The sequence below is a fragment of the Scyliorhinus canicula genome, chromosome 2 (genome assembly GCF_902713615.1).
Source record: "Scyliorhinus canicula chromosome 2, sScyCan1.1, whole genome shotgun sequence".
Taxonomy (NCBI): domain Eukaryota; kingdom Metazoa; phylum Chordata; class Chondrichthyes; order Carcharhiniformes; family Scyliorhinidae; genus Scyliorhinus; species Scyliorhinus canicula.
The window spans coordinates 196,661,450-196,679,416 of record NC_052147.1 but is presented as its reverse complement, the minus strand read 5'-3'; the positions used below and the strand labels follow the sequence as shown (position 1 = coordinate 196,679,416).

At 47.3% G+C, this 17,967-nt stretch overlaps 1 protein-coding gene across 6 annotated transcripts in view; it reads left to right on the top strand.

Annotated features, from left to right (window-relative positions):
- Positions 1–17,967, top strand: part of osbpl6 (oxysterol binding protein-like 6) — a 302,726-nt gene that overhangs the window by 217,905 nt on the left and 66,854 nt on the right. For all 6 annotated transcript variants that reach the window (XM_038789304.1, XM_038789305.1, XM_038789300.1 and 3 more), the window contains 2 exons: positions 6,512–6,649; positions 7,892–7,979. In XM_038789304.1, coding sequence (XP_038645232.1) covers positions 6,512–6,649; positions 7,892–7,979 — 226 coding nt within the window. The remainder of the gene's footprint in view (positions 1–6,511; positions 6,650–7,891; positions 7,980–17,967) is intronic.

Genomic DNA, 17,967 nt, shown 5'->3' with positions numbered 1-17,967 from the left:
TGAGGCCATGACAGCAGCAACCCGGGAGGGGAGGGGAGGGGGGCGGGAGGGGGGGAGGGGGGGGGGGGGGGGGGAGGGGGGAAAACGACGAAGGAAGTACGGTAGCGGCGGTGGCACGGGCAAGGCCTGCCCGAGGACGCTGCTAGAAATGATAAGTTGGTCTGACTGTCGGTTCGCCGGCGGGGGGGGGGGGGGGGGGGGGGGGGGGGGGGGGAGGGGGCGGGTAGGGGGGGTGGGGGGGGGGGGGGGGGATTCTTTTTCTCTTTCGTGTTAAGTAGGGGGGTTTGACTTTGTGTTGTTATAATTTAAATGTAAATGTAGGGGGGGTTAAAATGTTTGTATTTTGAAAAATTCAATAAAAATTATTTAAAAAAAAAAAAATGATACTTATACTGGTTTCTGTTAGTTTATGGACCTGTTCTCTGGCTCAGCATTTCAGCATCACTTGTCACCCCTGCAAATAGATCTTTGTTTCTACTTTATAGTTCAGTATTAGCCGAACTAAGGAACCATAACAATAAATTCCTTTGTTTTGTACAATGGATACTTCTATCACCCACATTTATTTCTCCTACTTTTAGAAGCGGAACTGAAAAAGACTCTAGTGAGATGAGGCCAACTTTAAAATAACAATTTGGGTTACCCTGCATAAATTATATGAATGCGATTTTTGCAGCATGATTCAATCAGTTCACTGCTGCAATTCATGTCGAGCAGAAGTGATCAATCTCCTGCACCAATTTGGCTTTGAGTTTTCTTAACTGCAGGTCATGTAATTTCTGACTGGACAACGGCCATATTTCTATAAATGCATCTGTTCAATGAGCCATGTTGCAGAGCGTGGATATTCACACCAATAGGGTCATTGTTGCAAGGGATGGAATGAATGCATGCCGATCATTCACGCAGAAAATAAATGTTTGTTCGTCAGTTCGTACAAAACTTTGCCATTGTTTTTCTGCATTTTTGTGGATGTAAGCAATGGATATCGTGGCCTTAGGCTTGCGTATTCACTTTCCCAGAATAAATTTAACTTCACAGCAGGGGTATAAGCTTTGAAATGTAAAAAGGCCACTGAAAAACAAAAAATGTTAACATGGAAGGAACGAGAACTATTTGTACAAAACATCGCCTTTTGGAAATTCTCTTGAAAGAGGGAGGTAAAATATTACTTGTATTCTAATATAAAATGCTTTGTTACAAATTTTATGCTTGCATTTTGTTGTGAATTATAGCAGCACCTCCTGTGTTAATTCATTAAATATATTAATTACACATCTTTTTCTTACTGACTGAGAGACTGGAAAACCTAAGTAGATTTATTGAATGGCCATTTCTCCCTTGGATATGACTCCTTTTTGAGAGTATTTAGTTATACGTTCAACTATAATAATACGTGAATATTATCGTTTGTTGCCAAGCTGCATATGTTAGCATCTTTATCTAATATCTAAATGTCCCATTGCCTCCTGACTAGCCATCTCCTCTACAGTGCAGTTTTCTCCCTTAATAAATACATATCCCTGTAATACTTAAGTGCAACAAGCAGAATGTTACTTAACCCATTTCTTTCAGAGTTCTGGATGCACCCCCATCCTCTCTGGTGGGCTTTGGCTTTGGTGTTGGTGAGGCAAATTTCACATCTAATGAGTTGATCTCAGATAGATGCCAAGGAATGATGTGGCATCCCTAGGTTTTCCCAATCTGCTGCTGTGTGCTTTGGAATTTCGACACAGAGATATTTTCATTTTTATGGAAGTTTATGGCTTTCTTGCAACTATTGATTTTATTAAAACTGTAATATGATAACCTTTTACTTGTGTAACGGATATGAATGCTGTCATTTAATGCTGGTGTTCTTGATTTGATCATAATAGAGATAGAGCCATAGAAAGATTATGGTGCAGAAAGAAGCCATTTAGCCCATCATGCCTGCGCTGGTCAAAAAAGAGAAAAAATAAACTAGCTGCTCATTTTAATATCACTTTCCAGCCTCTGGTCTGTAGCCTTGCAGGTTGCAGCACTTCAGGTACAAATCTAGGTATCTTATAAATGAACTGAGCACTTGAGCTTTGACCACCAATTTGGGCAGTGAATTCCAGACATTCACCATCTCTGGATGAGAAGGTTTTCTTTATGTCCCCTCTAATCCTTCTGCCAATTACATTACAACTGTGCCCTTGGTATTGGCCGCTCAGCTAAGGATAACAGGTCTTTCCTATCTACCCTACCTAGGCCTCTCATACTTTTATACACCTCAATTAAGTTATCTCTCAGCTTCCTCTGTTCTAAGAAAAACAACCCCATCCTATCCAATCTCTCCTCATAGTTGCAGTTTTAAAACCCTGACAACGTTCTTGTAAATCTCCTCTGTACTCCCTCCAGAGCAATCACATCTTTTGTGTAATGTAATGTCCAGAACTGTACTCAAAATTCCAGCTGTGGCCGAACCAGCATTTTATTCAGTTCCAGCATTAATTCTGTACCTCGACCAATAAAGTAATGCATTCTATATGCTTTCTTTACCACCTTATCTACCTGTTCTGCCACCTTCAATGACCCATGGACATGCATGCCACAGTCTCCCACTTCTTCGATCACTCTCAATATCCTCCCGTTTATTGATTGTTCTCTTGCTTTGTTTGTCCTTCCTAAATGCATTACCTCACACTTTTCTGGATTGAGTTCCATTTGCCACTTTTCCGCCCACTCAACTAAACCATTAATGTAATTCTGGAGATAACAGCTATTCTCTTCACTATTAACTACACGGCTAATTAATATATACAACAAACAGCAAGAGCCCCAACACTGAGCCCTATGGAACACCATTAGAAATTGCTTTCCATTTGCAAAATCATCTATCAACAGGAAACCTTTAGTTTCCTGTTGCTGAAGCAACTTTGGATTTAACTCATCACTTTCCCCTGTATTGCATGGGATCTCACGTTTCTGACCAGTCTGCCATGTGGGACCTTGTCAAATGCCTTACTAAAATCATCCATGCAGACAACATCTACTATACTACCCTCATCAGTCGTCCTTGTTACTTCCTCAAAAGGTTTGATTAGGTTAGTAGGATGTGATCTTGCCGCAACAAAACCATTCTGAATATCCGCGATAAATCTGTGTCTTTCAAAGTGACAGTTTATTCTGTCTCTCAGAATTGATTCCAATAATTTGTCCACCGCTGAAGTCAGACTAACCGGCCTATAATTTGTTGACCTATCCCTCACATCCTTTTTAAATACTGATACAACATTTGTAGACCTCCAGTCCTCTGGTACCTCACCTGTATCTAGTTAGAATTGGAAAATGATCCTCACAGCATCTGTTATTTCCTTCATGGCTTCCTTAAACAGCCTGGTATACAATCCATCTGGACCTGGTGATTTATCCACCTTCAAGGATGTCAGACCCTCCAGCACTACTACTTCCATTATGCATATTGTATCTAATATTTCACACTTTTTTAAACCCAAATATCTGCATCACCCCTCTCCTTAGCGAAGACAGACAAATTACTCATTGAGATCCCTGCCCGATCAACACGTAAGTTACCACGGGCATCTCTGATAGGTCCTATTTGTTCCTCTTATTCTCTTGTTCTTAATGTACTAGTAAACATTCTTGGGGTTTTCTTTGATTTTACCTGACAACATTTTTCATATCCTCTTTGCTTTCCTAATTTCCTTTTTGACTTCACCCCTGTAATTTCTGTACTCTTCTAGGCTTTCTACAGTATTGAGCCTTTTGTGACTCCATAAGCTTTACTTTTCCCTGCTTTATCTTATTCTGTAGTATAACCAGGGGGCTCTAGATGTGGCAGTGTCACCCTTTCCTTTTGTAGGGACATGTCTACTTTGTGTCCATGGGATCTCACTTTTGAATGCTTCCCACCATTGTGATATTGTTTTCCCTTCTGGTAGCTATATCCAGTCCACTTTCACAAGTTCATCTCTCAGCTTTGAAAAATTTGTCTTCCCCCAATTTGGAAATTTTACTCCTGATCTAATGCCCTTTTTCATTACGATGCTCATACTACCTGCATTATGGGGGCAACTTTCCAGCTGTGTTGCACCTCACGCAAATCCCGCTATGTCAGTAAAATACCGGGAGAGCCCTGAGACGGGATTTGCGCCGGATGCCAAACAGTTTACGATGTTCCCAGGCCCCCTCAGCTGACAGAATCCAGTTCACACCCTCGCCAGGTGTGAATTAAATTAGTATATTAAAATTATAATTTGAGTATGCAGAATCAATTTTAAGATGAATTCTCATGGCTCCTGTGATTCTCCCACCCGCCGATGCAAAGTGAGGCCGTCTGGAATCACTACTGGTACCAGAAACAGAGACCAAAGGTGATGGCCACACCGGGGGGTGGGGGGAGGGGGGGGGGGGGGGCTGTGGGGAGGGGGGGGGGGCCTGTGGGGAAGCGGGGGGTGCTCGGAAGCCATTGTGGCCCCCAGGAGGTCAGGGACGTGGCTGAACAGTGCCCTGACACTGCCCCAGTATCCTGGCAGTGCCAACCTGGTAGTGTCAGGTTGGCACTGCCAGGGCACAGTACCAGAAGGGGCATGGCTTTTTGCAAACCCATAGCAGGGTGTCATTCACCTGGGGGTACCACTGGTACTAACGATTGGAGGGGGCGGGGGAGGAGGACTGACATCACGAAAGTGGGGTGATCTTTGCCAGCGAGAAGAGGTGGGAATGTTTGCTACTGAGAAGAGGTAGGAAGTCTTTGCAGGTGAGAAGAGATGGAAGGTCCTTGCCGGCAGGAAATGGGGGAGGTTCCGAACCTGCTAGCGTGTTTATGCCCCGCCCCTCAATGCTGGTGCAAAATGTGCCCTCCTCCAAAAAAATGACAAAGTGCAGGAAGATCGCGATCCGGAATCGTGCTGGAACAGCTGACATGATTTGCATGTTTTTGGGCCTGAAATGACACTTGGTCATTTTTTGGGACAATTCCACCCATGGTCACTCTCTCCAAAATGGTCCCCCACTGCTACTTTGTCCACTTGCCCAGTTTCATTTCCTATTACTAAATCTAGACTTGCACTCCCTCTCTTTGGGCTTGTTCCTTGTGGGCTAAAAAGGTTCACCTGAATGCAGTTCATGAATTTTGTGTTCTCTGTGCCTTCACACAGTTTGTATCCCCATTGATATTAGGATCGTTGAAGTTTCAAACTATTGCTGCTTCATTGTTTTGCACTCAGAAATTTGGCTACATATTTACTCTTCTAACTCCCTTTCACTATTTAGGAATCCATACTGCACACCCATCAGTGTGGATGTCCCTTTTTTTTAAATTTCTGAGCTGAACCAATTTGATGCTTCTTAGTCTATCTTCCCTCGTCAACCTGTAACTGATTCTTTAATCAATAACCCCCATCTTTTTTATCCCCTTCTCTATCCCGCCTGAAAACTCTATATCCAGGGACGTTCAGCTGCCAATTTTGCCCCTGTTTAAGCCAGGTTTCCATTGTAGCAATGGTATCATATTGCCATGTGTCAATCTGTGTCCTCATCTCATCAGCTTTATGGAGGTGACTGCTGTGGATTTCCAGTTAGTCAAACAGGGAGATTTTGACCACACCCCAATTTGTGCCAATATCCTTTTACGTCTTGAAAGATAAAGCTTTCTCTTTCACATCTGCCATCTGCCTGCTATGATAACCGTGAACTCACAAATACTTTGCTTTCATGTTCCATATGCACAGCATGTGAACATATGACACCATGCTCATATTGTTAAAGATATCCACACTAGTTGCACGGTGGCACAGTGGTTAGCACTGCTTCCTCATAGCACCTGGGACCAGTGTTCAATTCCGGTCTTGGGCCACTGTCTGTGTGGAGTTTGCACGTTCTCCCCATGTCTGCGTGGGTTTCCTACGAGTGCTCCGGTTTCCTTCCACAGTCCAAAGATATGCAGGTAAGGCGGATTGGCCATGATGACATTACCTTGTAGAGTCCAGGAATGTGCAGGTTAGGTTATGGGGATAGGGCGGGGTGGATAAGGGAGCGGACATGGGTAGAGTGCTCTTTTGAAGGGTCGGTGCAGACTCGACGGGTCGAGTGGCCTCCTTCTGCACTGTAGTGATTCTATGATAGTTGAAAAATGTTTCAGTCTTGAAAAGCATCCTAAAAATGTTCCTTTCCCAGTCAAATCATTGTTACTGCAACTTATATTACTCTGTTTATTTTGGATTTGCTACGTTCCTCTGAAGGCCCTGTTCTCAAATCAGTCTCGTTATTGTTGCATGATTAATTTGAATGCAGTGTCAAATAATTTGCAGCATTATTTCATCAGACACAGGTTGGGCAAATGTAATGCTTTGATACAAAATAGATGGAATACCAAAAATGTGTGCATTTAATCATATTTTTGCTGATGCAAATTTGCGTTCCAAAGTAGATGCAAAAGCTAAACTGCTTTCCAAGCCTAGTATACCTAAAGCTAATAATTTTCAGGATTTAAAAAAATTTAAACTAACTTTTAAACTTTCAGCCAGGCGTCAAGATTCATGCCACTATCCCACTGTCACAGCAGGTCTGTAATGAGAGCAGGCTCTCCATGTCTGAATCAGTGTCAGAATTTTTTGATGCTCAAGAAGTGCTTCTATCAGCAAGTTCTTCCGAGAACGAGGTAAGAGAAAAAATAATGTCACCCTTTTATGTGTAAAATCTTTTTCGGAGGAGGAAAAGTCAAAGTTTAATGGGCAGTCATTAGTATTAGATTTATCAAGAATTCCAGCTTTTCACTACACTTGAAACAAGTGTTCAGAATAAACGGGATAAAATACTTTCATTCACAATCTACTTATTTTCTCTTTAATTGGAGCTGTGTTTTTTAAGTTTCCCTACTCCTATAAGGCAGAAACTCTAACTGTTGTAAACAAAGAGGATCCCAAATGAGTTGGAAATTAAGGGCTTGATTTTCAGGTGCTGGTGGGGATTGGGTGCAGGTTTGATTTTAAAAATAGAGTTCCCAGAGGGTGTCTCTGGATCTCCATGGCATGCTCTCATTTTCAAAGGAGGGCAGGAGTAGGGGAATGGGAAACACACTAGTTTTCAATTAAGGACCCATGAAGCTCCTGGAGGAGCTTGATTATGGGCCAGGAAGAGCGAGATGCAATTTTTAAATATGATTTTCGGCAAACCCAAACAGTCTGTCACTGCAGAGCTATTGAAAGCCTGGAGGAACTAAGTTCCATTTGATGCATTGAGAAGTAATGCAACCTGCGATATCTTATTGCAGATTGTGTGCAATGCGCAATACCTCTCATTTGACTTATCGGCACATTTTAAAGTTTTTATGCTGCTGCCCTCCAGGTTCTGCCTATTCTCTACAACAAGGTAGCAGCCGGCCCCATCATGGTAGCTATCAGTCCCCATGGACACTGAGCTCGCCTCCTGCCCAATTACAGCGTTGCATGAGCATTTCAATTCAGGCATGCTGTCAGGACCTGGAAATTGTCCAGGCATCGTGTTCATGATTCCGATTTTTAAAATCCAGTGCATGTGGTGGTCAATTTCAGGTTCAAACTCAAAAGAATTCTGCCTTTTATGATTTTCTTTTCTAAAATACAGAAAACTGGCAACCCACTTATTATATTTTTAAATGTTATTAGAGGCTCCCCTAGGTTTAGATAAGGCTGTGCACTTCCAAGTGTGTAATGCCTACAGGCAGTGCAAAGCTGAAATGCATTGCCCAAGGTCAGAAATATCGGCCTCTGTTACTTCCTCCAGTGTGTTAGTAAGCTACAGTGAAAAATGGAGCTATGGTTTGCCTATGTATAGTCCACTTGCATTAAAGATTCTGGAGTCAAGATCGAACAATTTTATTTTCTTTCACAACAAATCTAATGCTTCTCTTTTTAATCCTCAGGGATCAGATGATGAATCATATGTTAGTGATGTCAGTGACAATATTTCAGAAGACAATGCCAGTGTTGGAGAGACTGTTTCTCGACAATGTATGAACAAAACCGTACAATTATCAGTTAGTGATGATGGCATTTAAAAAATGAATGTGTGTGTAAAATTGTGCGGTGTGTTTGATATAAAGGAGGACTGTGACAAAATACGGGAAGATGTGAATATAGTTGCAGAAATGGTTAATTAATTAGCAAATTAACTCCAATGTAGATATGTGAGACAGTGTGCATTTTTGGTAGGAAGACTGAAAAAGTATATCTCCCTAACTTAAATGCCTAAATTAGGTAGAGGAACAAAGGGATCTGGGATACAGATACACCAATCACTAAGCAATGCAATGAAAAAGCAAATAAAGCATTGAGATTCATTTCTAGAGGGATAGGTTGAAAAACAAGTTGCATTTAACTTCTAAAAATTGATTTCACTTGGAGTACTGTGAACAGTTCTTCTCTCCATATTACAAAAAGGATATTAATGCAGGTGCAAAACAGATTTACTAGACTGATACCAAAACTGAGAGGTTATACTTTTCAGGCAAGACTGGATTTGCTGGGGCTGTTTTCTCGAGAAAATAGAAAACGGAGGCTGACCTGATTGAGGCCTTTAAAATTACGAAAGAATTTGATAACATAGCCAGAGTGAAGATGTTCCCCTTTATGGACAGGACCAGAACTAGGTACATATACACAGTTACTAATAAATTCCATAAGAAATTCAGGAGAAACATCTTTACCAACAGAATGATTAGAATGTGGAACTCTCTAGCAAGAAGAGCAATGGAGATAAATAGGATGGATGTATTTAAGGGAGGCTAGATAAGCACATGAGAGAGAAAGGAATAGAAGGATATGTCAATGGATTTAGGTAAAGGGTGGGTGAAGCTCATGTGAAGCCCAAACCATCAGTATGGATCTATTTCCATGTAGTAAATACTTTGTAAATTACACTAACCGCCATGTACATAGAAAGGTGCATGGCTTAAATATGTTACAAGGAGCAGCATAGTCTAAGTTCAGAAATATCATAATCTGAATTTATCAGCGTTCACTCACCCCGACACCTGTTATTATCTTGAATTGTTTTTTGATCCATGCTATTGTTTTATCAGTCTTCCATTTTCATTTGTTAATCTTAATTTCCCATGGTGTTTAGTATACTTCTTAATGGTGTGATAGCAGGTTCCCATAACTGCAAGCCAATTTAACCGATTCAAACTGAAATTATATTGGGATTTATTTAATTGGATCATAAGGGAAATAGCGTATCGTGCATCTTTATACTTTAAGCAGCAGCTCCTCTACCAATTTAATCAGTCCAAATGAGCATTCTCTGCACTCCAGAGGAGAGCAATGGAAAGGAGAGGCCATACATTAGCACAGACTTGGAGTGAAAGGTATTGAATTAACACCTGGTTAACTATGTCAGCCCCGTTTCACTACATTTCAGCTGCATTGAAAGATAATTGTATTCTACTGTGGAAAGTTATTGCAGAGTGCTTCATTAAACTTAATTACAGCAAATTATTACCCTATTGAGTCAGTGGGTATCATTCAACTATATAACTCAAATGTTACATTATAGGAGTTGTCGGTATATCCTTATCTCCTGAAATAAGAGACCTGAGACCGATGACGGTTCTCATCTGGCCTTAAGATTTAATCGACTAGATTTAATTGTCTCTTTTATCACTATCATGAAACGTAATCGAATATTCACAATCGTCACAAACCCTTAACATTGGGTGAAGAGAGTCTGGGTATGAGGGAGTCTCAGTGTTCACAATGTGGTTTAAATTAACATGGGCACAATCAAACAGAAACGTTCTAAGTCATTTGTGGCAGGTTTTACAGGGAGTTTCCCGCAGGCTCTGCCGGCGGGTTCCCCACCGCTATCTAATGACACTTGGGCCGCGATTCTCTGGAAACACCTTCATGCTGCAAATGAAGGCTCACCAGCCGATTCGCCGGGACCGCGCTCGCCAGCACCCCCCTCCACTAACAAAGTCACTTGAAGTGGGACTGAAGCGGGAGAATCCGTCAAAGAAAGTCGTGCACTGTTGGTCTGAGGAATCGGATGATCTCCTACGGGACTGCTGAGAGTCAGTAGACTGGTCAGTATTTAAAAACTCTGTGATCAGCCTGAACGAGTACGCCACTACAGTAACTGACTTCATTAGTAAGTGTGTAAGAAGACTGTGTGCCAAAGAAGCAAATCCATGTCTTTCCCAACTGGAAACCCTGGATGAACAGGGATATCCACTGCTTGCTGAAGTCTAGGTCTGAGGCGTTCAAGTCAGGCGACCCTGAACTCTACAAGACAGCCAGATATAATTGAAAGAAACCCATCAAAGATGCCAAAAGACAGTACCAGACCAAGCTCGAGTCCAAGGCTAGCCACACGGATCCCCACCGTCTATGTCAAGGTCTGCAAGACATAATGGGCTACAAGATGAAGGCATGTAAAATCATCGGCTCCAACGCACCCCTCCCTGATGAGCTCCAACATTTTATGCCTGCTTTGAGCAAGAGGTCAGCGAGAGCGAGCCCTCCACCCCATAAGCCACGGATGAGCTTGTATCTGAAATCACCACTGCAGACGTCAGAGCAGCCTTCTCGAAGGTCAACCCACGGAAAGCCACTGGCCCAGATTGGGTACCTGGACGAGCACTCGGGTCTTTTGCGGATCAGCTGATGGGGTATTTGCAAGCATCTTCAACCTACCTCTCTTTACAACAATCTGCTTCAAGAAGACGACCATCCCTGTACCAAAACAAAGTCAAGCAGCGTGCCTTAATGACTATTGCCCAGTGGCTCTGACATCCATCATCATGAAGTGCTTCGAAAGGTTAGTCATGGCACGAATCAACTCCAGCCTCCCGGATTGCCTTGATCCACTACAGTTCACCTACCGCTGCAACAGGTCCACAGCAGATGCCAGCTCCATGGCCCTGCATTCAACGCATGGAATACCAAGATAACAAAGACACCGATGTCAGACTCCTATTTATCGACTAAAGCTCAGCCTTCAACACCATCATTCCTAAAAAACTCATCTCCAAACTCCATGGCCTTGGCCTCGGCTCCTCTCTCTGCAACTGGATCCTGAACTTCGTATCCCACAGGCCACGATCACTAAAGATAGGCAACAACACCTCCTCCACAATCATCCTCAACACTGGTGCCCCACAAGGCTGTGTCCTCAGCCCCCTCCTACACTCCTTATGCACCTATGACTGTGTGGCCAAATTCCCCTCCAACTCGATTTTCAAATTTGCTGATGACACCACAGTAGTGGGTCGGATTTCAAACAATGATGAGACAGAGTACAGGAATGAGATAGAGGAACTGGTGTGACGACAATAATCTCTCCCTCAATGTCAACAAAACAAAGGAGATTGTCATCGACTTCAGGAAGCGTAGTGGAGAACATGCCCCTGTCTACATCAATGGGAACGAAGTAGAAAGGGTTGAGAGCTTCATGTTTTTAGGTGTACAGATCATCAACAGCCTGTCCTGGTCCTCCCATGCTGACACAGTAGTTACGAAAGCCCACCAACGACTCTACTTTCTCAGAAGACAGGAAATTTGGCATGTCAGCTACGACCCTCACCAACTTCTACAGATGCACCATAGAAAGCATTCTTTCTGGTTGTATCACAGCTTGGTATGGAGCCTGCTCTGCCCAAGACCGCAGGAAACTACAAAAGGTTGTGAATGTAGCCCAGTCCATGATGCAAACCAGCCTCCCATCTATTGACTCTATCTATAATTCCCGCTGCCTCAGAAAGGCAGCCAGCATAATTAAGGACCCCATGCACCCCGGACATACTCTCTTCCCCCTTCTTCAGTCAGGAAAAAGATACCAAAGTTTGAGGTCACGTACCAACCAACTTAAGAACAGCTTCTTCCCTACTGCCATCGGACTTTTGAATGGACCTACCTCGTATTAAGTTGATCTTTTCTCTACACCTAGCTATGACTGTAACATTACATTCTGCAGTCTCTCCTTCCTTCCCTATGTACGGTATGCATTGTTTGTACAGCATGCAAGAAACAATACTTTTCACTGTATACTAATACATGTGACAATAATAAATCAAATTAAATCAAATCAAAGATCAAGCAGCAGTTAAACGGCACTTGCATAACCGACCCCACTCAGCTCATAGTCATGGCGCTGAGAAAACCTGTCCCAAAGTTTGGAGATGTGAACCTGGAAAGGCCCCTAGATACAGCCAAGGCCAGGAGGGATATCCTGTTCCCCGAAGTGTCCTGGAAGGTGAGCCACAGAGCAGCCAGTGCTGCCTGGGATGAAGTGGCAGTGGCTGTCAGCTCGGGCAGTGTGACCAGGAGGACTGATCTCCAGTGGCGCAAGGTCAACGACATACATCGGGCAGCATGGGTGATTTGACACTAACACCCCGTTGCGAGGCCCCCCCCCCCCCCCCAACCAAGCATCTGTGGGGTCCCCAACCCAACCTCCTTTCACTCCCCCTTGCTTCAACCCCACCACTGTGAACTACCCATATGGTTAACGATGCCCTCTCTGGGTCTCTGCAGGAGAATCTCTCCCACAATCGTTGAGAGAGGGCCAGACTGGCTGAGGGGTGCCAGACATCAGAATCCTGATGGCCTTCGAATAACGGCCCTGGAGGTGCCGTGGTGGCCGAGGACAGAGCGGTCACCAATGCGGTGGTTGGCATACGCTGCAGAGATGAGGATCCACTTGGCCCCACCCGGAGGACCTGTCACATGCGAGCTGTTATTGCCATACAGACTGACTCATCCCTCCCCCTGACCACCTGTTCATTCTCCCGCAGATCATCCAGCGATGACCCTTGCCCATTCAGGGTGGCACCCTCCCCTGCCTTCCATGAGACCACCTAGGCGACGAGCTACAAGGAAGCCACGATCGATGTGTCACAGCTGTCATCCCCACCCTCCACCAGCGCAGATACACGCGCTGGTGGAGGGTGGGCAAAGTTAGTGCTCAGGACTCTGGGGCACAATCTGGTGAGCATCACACAGTTGTTGATGTACATCAGGTGGAGGCAGTAACCCCCAGGTGAGACAGCAGTCGGAGGTCTGTTGGATCCCAGGACCCAGCTGGATCCCAGCCAGATGCTGAGCCTAAGGAACATGCTATTCTGGAGCTGATGGAGTTCGGCAGTGGCCGGGACATTCCGAGGGAGATGTCAGCGACACTCCAGCAAGTCCTCAGCAATGGAGAGCCTGGTGAACAATATCGGCAGCATGAGTGAAGGTGTCCAAGGCGTTGCACAGTCAGTGACGACCATGTCTGAGGGCCTCAGCAGTATGTCCAAGTCACTGGGGAACATGAGCCAGTAGCAGGCTGACCTTGATGATGTTCTGCGGGACCCATGTCCCACTCGCAGATGGGAATTGCCAAGGTGCTGCGAAGCTTGTCCCAGTCGCTGGTGGGCATTGCTGAGTCACTGCACAGCATGCCCCAATCACTGAGGAGCATCACCGAGGTAGTCGACACCACGGTGCAGACACTGGGGAGCAGCCAGGGCCGGCAGAGCCAGATGACACAGGGACAACCATGGCTTGAACTGGCTGCCCCTCTGTCCCAAGGTGAATCCCAGTGCCCCATGGGCACTGAGCAGGAGGAGAGGGCACTGGGTGCCAACCCAGACCAGTCCATGAAGTAGGGATGGTGGTCACCAGCTCCCCCAAGTTCCACCCCTCCGATGAGGCCGCGTCCTGAAGGCAGCACATGGGACAGGGCGGCACGACTGTGCATATGCTGCCGGCCCCCAGAAGACGCCTGCCAGGGGCATTGAACGCCACAGGATAAGGTAAGCAGCAGGCTGCCTCCACCTCTGATGCGCATCCTGGGGACACACCTAGATGCAACGGTAGAGCTAGGAAAGCCAGGCACATTGAGGATCACGGAGGGCACTGGGGGGGGGGGGGGGGGGGGGGGGGGGAGAGAGGGTAGGGGTGGGGTAGGTAGGGAGTAAGGGGCTGGTGGAGAGAATGGGGCGACATCATCGGGAGACTGGGGTTGTTGGATTCCTGTGAAACATTGAAAACCCTTCAACACAACCAGGTATGGCATCTCTGTTACCGTCCTCCGAACCCTTGGCACATCTCTCCAGGCATTCACCACACACCCATCCCGGCACACGACATGTGGGTGATGGTGTGAGCGAGCATGCCACAGACAGGCAGGAATCAGACTATGACATAGATTGAGGAGCACCGGTGCTCAGCTCTCTGCGGGTTATCATCCCCCTCCCCTGCCCTCGACTGTGACCCGCTGTTGGTGCCGACTCAGTCTCAGCACCTTGGAGTGATGTGACACTGACCCTGGGAGGGTGAGAAATGGTGGTAGGTAGTGGCGGGAGGGGAGGTAGCGATGGCGGGCCAGGCCACGCCCTAAGTGAAGCAGGCGAATATGAGGGCCTCCCTGGCCCTCCGGACTTGCCGAACACTCACCGCTGCTGCCAGTCTTGCAGCCTCCAGCTCGTCCTCTGGCTCATCCCCGGCTTCGTCCTCCATCCCTGCTGATCCGGTGCCTCCTCCTCATCCTCATCCTCCTCGGAGGTGTGCACATGTTCCACATCCCCAACCTCCAATACGTCGCCCTGCTGTTCCAGGTTGCGAAGGACGCAGCAGACCACACAAAGTGGGCGACCCTCTGGGCAGTGTACTGCAGGGCACCACCGGAGTGGTCAAGACATCGGAACTGCATTTCTAAGCAGTCCGATAAACCAGTCAATCACAGGGGTTTTGGGCAGGTCCCAGCGCATGGGCCGCCATCTCGAGCCTCTGCAGACACTGCTGCTGCCGCCGTCTCCGGAGTCTGGCTGCCTAGCCTACCAGCGGCAACACAAGGGCCTGTTCTGCGGGGTCCAAAATACCATCCACACCGTTCAATATCTGTAAGGAATTGGGAGAGGGTGTTAGACTGATGGACAGCAGTGGCTCCTATCCCAGAATCCTCCATTCCCCCAGTGATCTCCCCTCCCCATCCCCACCCTCTCTGCCACAACTGTGAAGCCCTGGCCACGCTCTCCCCACGGAGAGAATGTGCAATCTCCACACGGACACACGAACTCCACGAGATCAGAATTGAAGCAGGGTCTCTGGCGCTGTGAGGCAGCAATGCTAACCACCGTGCCACCCCAGCACAATCATAAAGATTATTATTATGAGGCTTAAGTGGTGATAATTTGCTTCTTCCCGCGCATCGGCGAGATCCCGAATTCGCCTCCGGGAGCGGGGCCAGTGCATCGCAAATTGTTTGCCGCTTGGCTGGTTCTTGTCTTCAGCCTCTCCCGCTATCCACCGGACTCATTTTGCTCGAATAGAGCGCAACAAGGCTGGGGATCTGTGCCCTCAGTCACTTTTTTTGGCCCTGGCAAGTTTCTCTCCGGTTTAGCCCGCACTTCGAATTTTGTACAGTTTATGGTTGGTTATGCTCACATTTGCCCGGATCATTGGGGTAATTGAGGGAAGCGGGGAGTCAGAATCCTCCGGTAAGATTTGTGGCATGGAACATCTGTGGGCTGAACGAGCCAGTCAAACAGTCGCGGGTGTTTGCACACCTAAAAGGTTTACGGGCAGACGTGACTTTCCTGCAAGAGGCACACCTGCGGGTGAAGGATCAGATGAGGTGAGAAAGGGGTGGGTGGGGCAAATGTACCACTCGGAATTTGACTTGAAGTTGAGGGGGGGGGGGGGGGTCGCGATCTTGTGGTGGTGGTGAGACAGTTACGGTGGGTAGGAGGGGTGCAATACGAGTATGGGGAGAAGGTAAGTCGTCCGCTTGCCCACTAGTTGCGGAGACAGGCAGTGTCAAGGGAAATTGTGCAGGTGAGGGCAGCAGAGGAAAAGGCGATGTCCGAGCTGGAGAGAATTAATGAGGTGTTTGAGGCCTTCTATTGAGGACTGTATAGGGCCGAGCCTGGAATTGGAGGAGGTTAAGTGGCAGGCATTGTAAGAGATAATGGAGTGCATTGGCATGATGTAGTGGGGAAAGGCAACGGGGCAGGACGGCTTCTGACAGAATTTTATAAGCAGTTTGCGGCAGCGTTGGCTACCCATCTTCTGAGCATATTTAATGAAGTTGTGGAGAAGGAGGTGTTACCGGTCACGCTGGCGTCCATTTTGCTGATCCCAAAGAAAGGGAAGGACCCAATGGAATGTGGGTCATATAGACCCATCTCATTGCTGAATCCAGACGTAAAAGTCTTGGCCAAACTGTTGGTGAGATGGAGGGGTGTGTATCAGAGGTGGTCTCCGAGGATCAGACTGGGTTCGTGAAGGGGAGACAGCTCTCCAGTAATATCGGGTTGTTAAATGTGGTGATCACCCCCCACGGAGGGGCGAGAACCGGAGGTGAGCGTGTCAATGGACGCGGAAAAGCCTATGACTGAGTAGAGTGGCAATACTTGTTTGAGATTCTTGGGAGGTTTTGGTTTGGGCCGGCGTGCGGCTATTGTATGCGACCCTCATGGCAAGTGTGCGGACAAATTAGATGAATTTGTGATATTTGGGGCTGCATAGGGAGGCGGGACAGGGGTGTCCATTTTCGCCATTGTTGTTTTCACTGGTGATTGAGCCCTTGGCGATAGCTTTGCATGATCCAATGAGTGGCAGGGAATTGTGTGGGGTGGCGGCACAGTAGCACACTGGTTAGCACTGTTGCTTCATAGCACCAGGGTCCCAGGTTCGATTCCCAGCTTGGGTCACTGTCTGTACATAATCTGCACGTTCTCCATGGGCAGGCGGCAGTGCGTCCACGCTGTCGTAAATGCTGTCACATTTTACGACGGCGTGAACGGGTCGCTCCCAGTACTAATTCTGGCCCCTACAGGGGGCCAGCACGGCACTGGAGCGGTTTGCACCGCACCAGCTGCCGATCCCGGCGCGAACTGGGCGCTGCGGATCCACGCATGTGCAGTTGCACCGGCGCCAACGAGGACAAGCACAGTGGCATCGGCGCCAACGCGCGCATGCGCAGTGGCCTCCTTCAGCGCGCCAGCCCCGACGCAACATGGCGCAGGATTACAGGGGCCGGCGTGTAGGAAAGGAGGCCCCCAGCCACAGAGGTCGGCCCGCCAATTGGTGGGTGCCGATCGTGGGTCAGGCCACATCGGAGGCCCCCATGGGGTCAAACCCCCCCCCCCCCCCCCCCCCCGCCCCAACAGACCTCCACCTGACCCTTCCACGTCGAGGAGGTCCCGCTGGCCCAGAGCAGGTTAGAACGGCGCCGGCCGGACTCGGCTCTTTTCTTACGGCCGCTCGACCCATGCGGGCCGGAGAATCGGCAGGCCGGCTGCATAGAGCGGCTCGCGACCAGCGCCGCGCCAACCACACCGGTGCCAATGGCGCCAATTCTCAATCGCGTGCCGGCGTCAGGCGGCGTGGCCCGCTCGCGGGGATTCTCCGGCTTGGCACAGGGCTGGGAGAATACTGGCCACTGTGTCTGCGTGGGTTTCCTCCCACAAGTCCCGAAAGACATGCTGTTAGGTGAATTGGAAATTCTGAATTCTCCCTCCGTAATACCCGAACAGGCGCCGGAATCTGGCTGAAGAAATTCCTCCCCATCTCTGTTTTAAAGGATTGTTCCTTCAGTCTGAGGCTGTGCCCTCGGTTTATAGTATCTCCCACTAGTGGAAACATCCTCTTCACGTTCACTCTATCTAGGCCTCTCAGTATTCTGTAAGTTTCAATGAGATCCCCCCTCATCCTTCTGAACTCCAACGAGTACAAACCTAGAGTCCTCAACCGCTCCTCAAATGAGAAGTCCTTCATTCTTGTATTCTAGCCCTCTTGACATGAATGCTAACATTGCATTTGACTTCCTAACTGTCAACTGAACCTGCACGTTAACCTTAAGAGAATCCTGAACCCGGACTCCTGAGTCCCTTTGTGTTTCTGATTTCCTAAGCCTTTTCCCATTTAGAAAATAGTCTATGCCTCTATTCTTCCTATCAAAGTACATAACCTCACACTTCCAACTTTGTTTTCCTTTTGCCACTTCCTTACCCAC